Below are 7,145 nucleotides of genomic sequence, written 5' to 3'. Positions count from 1 at the left end.
AAGGAAAATGATAGCAAATAATTTATTAATATTGGATTTTTTGTGACCTAAAACTCTAAGGATGAGTGAGAAGTTGTGGAATTAAAATTATTTGAAAACAAGATTTTTGAAAATCAATTTTTAAAGGCATGCATGAAGATATAGGGGGTGAGACACTTAGGTTTTAAGAATGGCCCACCAAAGGTGGCCATGCAAGGGATGGGGGTGGGAATGAGCTTGATTGATTGCAGTTGTTGGTGCTTGGCGGATTGCATGTATTGGGTGACCATGCAAGAGTGTAACCGAGACTGGATTGCTTGTATTGAAGTTGTTGCTATTGTCAATGTGGGTACCTTCCCAAGTATACGTTTGCCTCATTCAACTTATAATCTTTGCCCAAGTATGATGTGTGAGAAGCGTCAATGGGGAAATGTGGTCCGTTTCAGCTCCCAAAAGGGCCATGGGCGCCACCCTTTAAAGTCTTCTTTAACAGAGAGAGTGTCAGAACTAGAGATTTCACCAAATGAACTCCACATCTACACATCGGTCTCCGTAAGCTGGCCAGACATGATAAAACCGAAAAAGCCTCCTTTCCAGAAAAGCAAAATTCTGTGAACTGCAAATCAAATGCACCATTGTCTTTATGAAGACAATTTTGTTGTCTATTTGGCTCGCAATGAAGGAGCCAATAGGATCCTGAGTGACGTCTTTAACCAAGTAAGAGTGACCCATAAGGACAACGGTGCAGGTCCCATTACTCATGACAATTCTCACAAAGGTTTTTTTTCAGTGTTGAACACGCAGCAAACAAGGGTTTCGACAAACTCTATCCTCCCGTTTCCACTGGACTTATTATAGAGAACACATTCTTCCAAAAGAACTGCTGTCAGTCTCCTTATGCACATAGTTATAGATATGGACTTGTTGCTAAACCCCGTAGGCATGTGAGATGGGGACATGAAAAGCGATTAGTGAGCATGGTTCTAAGGTTTTAGACACGAGGTTGTTGGACTTGGGGTTTGGATTGGATGGAGGAAGGAATTTGATGGAAGGCTTTCAAAAGGGTTTGGGTGGCCATGCATGGCCATGCAAAGGGCACGAGATGGAAAGAAGCTCGATTGAGAGAGAATAGAAAGGCTCCAGATCGCGAAGGTGAGCTTCCGGGAGTCTTAGTACTTTTGTTTCACACTTCCAATGCTTGATTTTGTAAGCATGGGTCCTTGCCTTGGTTTGCAAAGCAAACAAAACCTGAAGCACCATATCCAAAAGGAGTTTTACAGCCCAATGTCTTTTCATAACGCCAAATGAGCCACTTACATATCCAGCATTAGGAGCACTCGGTGCTTCCCTGAGAACTTCACAAAAGAAATGTATTTCTAATCACCTTCCAGAAGAGACACTGGAGTTTTCTGCTGCAGTCGTCCCTTGCCCAATAAGAAATATCTTATCGTCTTTCATCAGCATCCAAGTTCTTGGTAAGATCAATGTCGAACCCACTCATTTGCATCTTTTGATCATCAACTTTGTCGAGCTCTTCCATTAGATCATTGTCTTTTCCTTGTAATTTTTGAAAGACCATGGTCTGTCCTGAGCCCAAAAGAATGCACTGGAATTTGGAAACCTTGTGTTCTGATTGCCATGCAATACGTGTGGCTCACTTGTAAACTGAGCGTTAGCCTTCAGAATGAGATCTTTAGTCAACAATGCCGAAGCAAGGCATTCTCATGATGATTCAAAATCCACGACTGCTTCCAAAAAGTTGATACAGCTACATAGTTTTTCGTAATTGATCCCTTGAATTGCTAGAAATGCCTTTAGGTTGTTGGAAATCAAGCCCACGTCGCCTTCCATCCTGTGCGTTTCCTCCCCATATTTAGCATCCTCTGTTTACTTCCCTAAATTAGTGAAATATACTGCCTTTATTATAATTGATTTAGGAGTAATTCTAGCAAGGTAGTTTATTCACTTTCCATGTAAGAGTTTATTCTCTTTCCATGTAATAGTTTATTCACTTTCCATGTAAGAGTTTATTCTCTTTCCATGTAAGGGAAATTCCGTCCGGTGATAGTATACCAGTCCGGAATTGTCTCATATCTGTAGGCTATTTATTTATGCTTTCTTTCATTGTAATAAGAGTATCATAGAATGAATTGAGTCTATGTTCCTCCATAGTTAGTCTTCAAATTCTTCATGGTATCAGAGCAGGTTTAATCCTGTCTCATCGTCTTCATCTTTAGTCAGTTTTTTTTTCTACTCAATTCTATTCTTCTAGGTTATGCCTAAATACGGTCCAGCCTTTGGAATGGCTACCAACTCATCATCCTCTACTTCTAATATCATCATCTCATCGTCTTCATCCTCTCATCAAATGGAAACCTCTCATCTGCCAATCACAGCCCATAAACTGAATGGGCAAAATTATTTGCAATGGTCTCAATCCATATTAATGTTTATACGGGGAAAGGAGAAAGATGACTACATCACCGGAGCTTCGGCGGCACCAGAAACCACAGCATCAACCTACAAGAAGTGGATAGCAGAAAATAATATGGTCATGTCCTGGCTAGTCAACTCTATGACCCCTGACATTGGTGAAAATTTTCTGTCATTTGATACTGCCAAAGAAATCTGGGACATTGCAAAAGAAACTTTCTCAGACAAGAAAAACACATCTGAAATCATCCAGATTGAAGGCATCCTCCACGATTTGCGTCAAGGAAACCTTACGGTAACTGAATATTTCAATACTCTTACTCGTCTATGGCGTCAACTTGATACGTTTGAGGTTCATAACTGGAATGTGTTACAGATGGTTTGTTGTATAAAAAGATTGTCGAAGGGAAACGTGTGTTTAAATTTTTGTTAGGTTTGAACAAAAATCTTGATGAAATCAGAGGAAGAATCATGGGAGTAAAACCTCTACCTAGCCTCAGAGAGGCATTCTCTGAAGTGCGTCATGAAGAAAGTCGGAAAAATCTCATGATGGGATCCCATCAACAACTGAATATGGCAGAAAGCTCGGCTCTTAAGACTCAATTCGCTCCTTTTGACAACCGTCAAAAAATTAAAGGAGGTAGACCTTGGTGTGATCATTGCAGAAAGCCGGGACACTCAAGAGAAACTTGCTGGAAGATTCATGGAAAGCCAGTAGATTGGAAGCCACGTCAACCACTTGAGAAAGAAGGACGAGGCAATCATGTGGCTACCGATGAACAATCGCCACAACCTGAAGCTAGCCCTTTTAATAAGGAGCAAATGGAGATGCTTCAGAAACTACTGTCTCCTCTTTTGTCAGTACAGTCACAAACTAGCTCATCTTCCAACCAGCTCATTGGTTCCGGAACCTTGGCTCACAAAGGTAATTTTTTGAGTGCCTTTACTGTTGGTAAGAAACGTAAAAAACCTTGGATCGTGGACTCAGGAGCATCTGATCATATGACGGGAGATGCGACAATTTTTGATACATATAGCTCATGTCCAAATAATTTAACAGTCCGAATAGCAGATGGTTCACTATCAAAGGTTGCCGGAACAGGTTCAGTTGTGCTATCAAGGGATCTTACTCTCAACTCTGTTCTCCTTGTTCCTAACTTGGACTGTAATCTATTGTCAATTAGTAAACTCACTAAGGAAAAGAGGTGTATTACTAATTTTTCCTCCACTCACTGTGAATTTCAGGATTTGGATTCGGGGAAGACGATTGGCAATGCTGAGGAATGCTCTGGACTCTACATCCTTAAGGAGCTCCATGATCCACAAGAACAACCTCAAATGGCAGTTGGTAGTAATTCTTTTTCGGTTTCATGTCAAAATAACGATAGTGCAATTATGTTGTGGCACTATCGCTTAGGTCATCCAAATGTTATGTATCTCAAGCATTTATTTCCTTCATTATTTCATAAAAATCCAAAATCCTTTGAGTGCGAAATCTGTCAATTATCAAAGCAAGTCCGGTCTCATTTTCCCATTCAACCCTATAAAGAGTCTAGTCCATTCTCAATGATTCATAGCGATATCTGGGGTCCGTCAAGAATAAAAGATGTAACTGGTACTAGGTGGTTTGTCTCATTCATAGATGATCACACTAGATTAACTTGGGTATTCCTCATGAAAGAAAAATCTGAAACGAGTCAAATTTTCAAAAATTTTAAAAATATGATTCAGACCCAATTCCAGTCAAAAATACAAATTCTAAAGTCTGATAATGCTAGGGATTATTTCAACTCCATTCTAGGAGAATTTCTAGCACAAGAAGGGATAGTTCACTTAAGTTCATGTGTTGATACCCCACAACAAAACGGAATCGCTGAAAGGAAAAATAGGCATTTGTTAGAGGTGGCTAGATCACTAATGTTCTCCATGAATGTTCCAAAATTATTCTGGGGGCAAGCTGTCCTTACGGCAGCCTACCTCATCAATAGGATGTCGTCTAGGGTACTAAAATTCCAAACACCTTGTCAAACACTCCTAAAATCCTTTCCGACTACTCGTCTCATCTCCACCGTCCCACCCAAAATTTTCGGGTGCTCTGTTTTTGTTCATATCAATCAACAACATCGAAGTAAACTTGATCCTAGGTCACTCAAGTGCATCTTTCTTGGGTATTCTTCAAATCAAAAAGGGTATAAGTGTTACTCTCCGGTCACAAGAAAATTCTACAATTCAATGGATGTCACATTTTTTGAAACCCAGCCTTACTATCCCAAAAACGATATTCAGGGGAGAATTCAACTCAGGAATATCAATTTTGGGATCTTGAGTCATTCAGTGAGCCACCCATCATCACTGAAAATCACATTCCTCCAGAGTCATTTAATCAGCCCGAGTCCATTGTTGACTTGTGGATAAGGAGCACATCCAAGAGGAAACGGAGGAAGGAGCACTTTCTCAACAAACCCATGAGGCTGAACCGGGTCCTAATCCAAGCAAACTTCCAGGTAACAACGCTCCTGATGGTACTGTTGATTCCGAGTTAGAAAATGATATTCTTAATATGCCCATAGCTTGGAGGAAAGGAATTCGATCATGCACTCAGCATCCCATTGGAAATTTTATTTCTTATGATAAGCTATCACCTACGTTTCGTGCATTCACTTCTAGCATCACAGAGATACAAGTTCCTCGGAATATTCAGGAAGCTTTCAAGTATCCTAAGTGGAAGGCGGCAGTTGATGAGGAAGTTCGGGCGCTGGAAAAGAATGGTACGTGGGAAATTACTGACCTCCCAAGAGGTAAGAAACCAGTTGGGTGTAAGTGGATTTTCACAGTAAAGTACAAGGCAGATGGTAATGTGGACAGGTATAAGGCTCGGTTGGTTGCCAAAGGATTCACCCAATCCTATGGCATTGACTATCAAGAAACTTTTGCTCCAGTTGCCAAGCTCAATACTGTTCGTGTACTTTTATCCTTGGCAGTTATTCTCGATTGGTCACTTCACCAACTTGATGTGAAGAATGCCTTCCTCAATGGTGACTTAGAGGAAGAAGTTTACATGGACATTCCTGCTGGACTTGAGACGACATCAAACTTCAACAAGGTTTGCAGACTCCGAAAATCCTTGTATGGTCTCAAACAATCTCCCAGGGCCTGGTTTGAACGGTTCACTAAGGTAGTGAAAGGGTACGGATTCGTTCAATGTCAATCTGATCACACATTATTTGTGAAACACTTCCCAGAAGGGAAGCTGGCAATTATCATTGTATATGTGGACGACATAATTTTGACAGGTGATCATGAAGAGAAAATTGACTTACTTAAAAAATTACTGACAAAGGAATTTGAGATCAAGGATCTTGGAAACCTCAAGTACTTTCTCGGAATGGAAATTGCTAGGTCAAAGAAAGGTATAGCAGTCTCACAACGCAAATACGTTCTGGACTTATTGAATGAAACAGGAATGCTAGGATGCAAGCCGGCAGAAACACCTATGGATACAACTGTCAAACTGGAAGAAAGTGATGGAAGTACGCCAGTTGATAAAGGAAGATATCAACATCTTGTGGGGAAACTCATCTATCTTTCTCATACAAGGCCAGACATCGGCTTCTCCGTTAGTGTGGTAAGTCAATTCATGAATAATCCAACCGAAAAACACATGACTGCTGTGATCAGAATATTGAGGTACCTCAAGATGACACCAGGAAAGGGTCTCTTCTTTCAAAGAACAACAAAGAAAGAGATTGAGATTTTTTCAGATGCAGATTGGGCAGGTTCAGTGACTGATCGGAGATCAACTTCAGGCTATTGTTCATTTGTTTGGGGGAACTTGGTTACATGGCGAAGCAAGAAACAGTCAGTGGTAGCTCGTAGCAGTGCTGAGGCAGAATTTCGTGCTATGGCACAAGGTATCTGCGAGGGAATCTGGTTGAACAGGCTATTAGAAGAATTACGGGTTCCATTGAAGCATCCCATGATGTTATACTGCGACAATCAAGCTGCCATCAGTATCGCTAAGAATCCGGTTCATCATGATCGAACTAAACACGTGGAGATAGATCGACACTTTATCAAGGAAAAGATTGAAGAAGGAGTTTTCAAAGTCAGCTACACTCCGACAAACTGTCAAACGGCTGACATTCTCACAAAAGCTCTTGCTCGAGTTAACTTCGAAGATCTGACAGGAAAACTTGGAATGATCAACATCTACAACGCGGCTTGAGGGGGAGTGTTGGAAATCAAGCCCACGTCGCCTTCCATCCTGTGCGTTCCTCCCCATATTTAGCATCCTCTGTTTACTTCCCTAAATTAGTGAAATATACTGCCTTTATTATAATTGATTTAGGAGTAATTCTAGCAAGGTAGTTTATTCACTTTCCATGTAAGAGTTTATTCTCTTTCCATGTAATAGTTTATTCACTTTCCATGTAAGAGTTTATTCTCTTTCCATGTAAGGGAAATTCCGTCCGGTGATAGTATACCAGTCCGGAATTGTCTCATATCTGTAGGCTATTTATTTATGCTTTCTTTCATTGTAATAAGAGTATCATAGAATGAATTGAGTCTATGTTCCTCCATAGTTAGTCTTCAAATTCTTCATAGGTTATAGTGATTTGTCCGCATGAGGCCCATGGTTCTTCATTTTTGCAGGCATACCCACATAGCAATTCACATGATTGAATGCAAGTGAAAAGAGTTGGAAAGGGCAGAACCATTTCTTCTTATAGTTT

The 7,145-nt window shown here is 40.5% G+C and overlaps 1 protein-coding gene across 1 annotated transcript; it reads left to right on the top strand.

The window, feature by feature from the left end:
• Positions 1-267: 267 nt before the first annotated feature.
• Positions 268-4,695, top strand: LOC117918154. Its single transcript, XM_034834670.1, has 4 exons — positions 268-531; positions 2,444-2,707; positions 2,809-3,337; positions 3,658-4,695. Exons 1-4 carry the CDS (start codon positions 268-270, stop codon positions 3,690-3,692), a joined length of 1,092 nt encoding a protein of 363 aa, XP_034690561.1. The 3' UTR covers positions 3,693-4,695.
• Positions 4,696-7,145: the final 2,450 nt, after the last annotated feature.

The sequence above is a fragment of the Vitis riparia genome, chromosome 7 (assembly GCF_004353265.1).
Source record: "Vitis riparia cultivar Riparia Gloire de Montpellier isolate 1030 chromosome 7, EGFV_Vit.rip_1.0, whole genome shotgun sequence".
Classification (NCBI taxonomy): Eukaryota; Viridiplantae; Streptophyta; class Magnoliopsida; order Vitales; family Vitaceae; genus Vitis; species Vitis riparia.
Note: the sequence above shows the minus strand (reverse complement) of the source record. Positions and strands in the feature narration are given on the sequence as shown.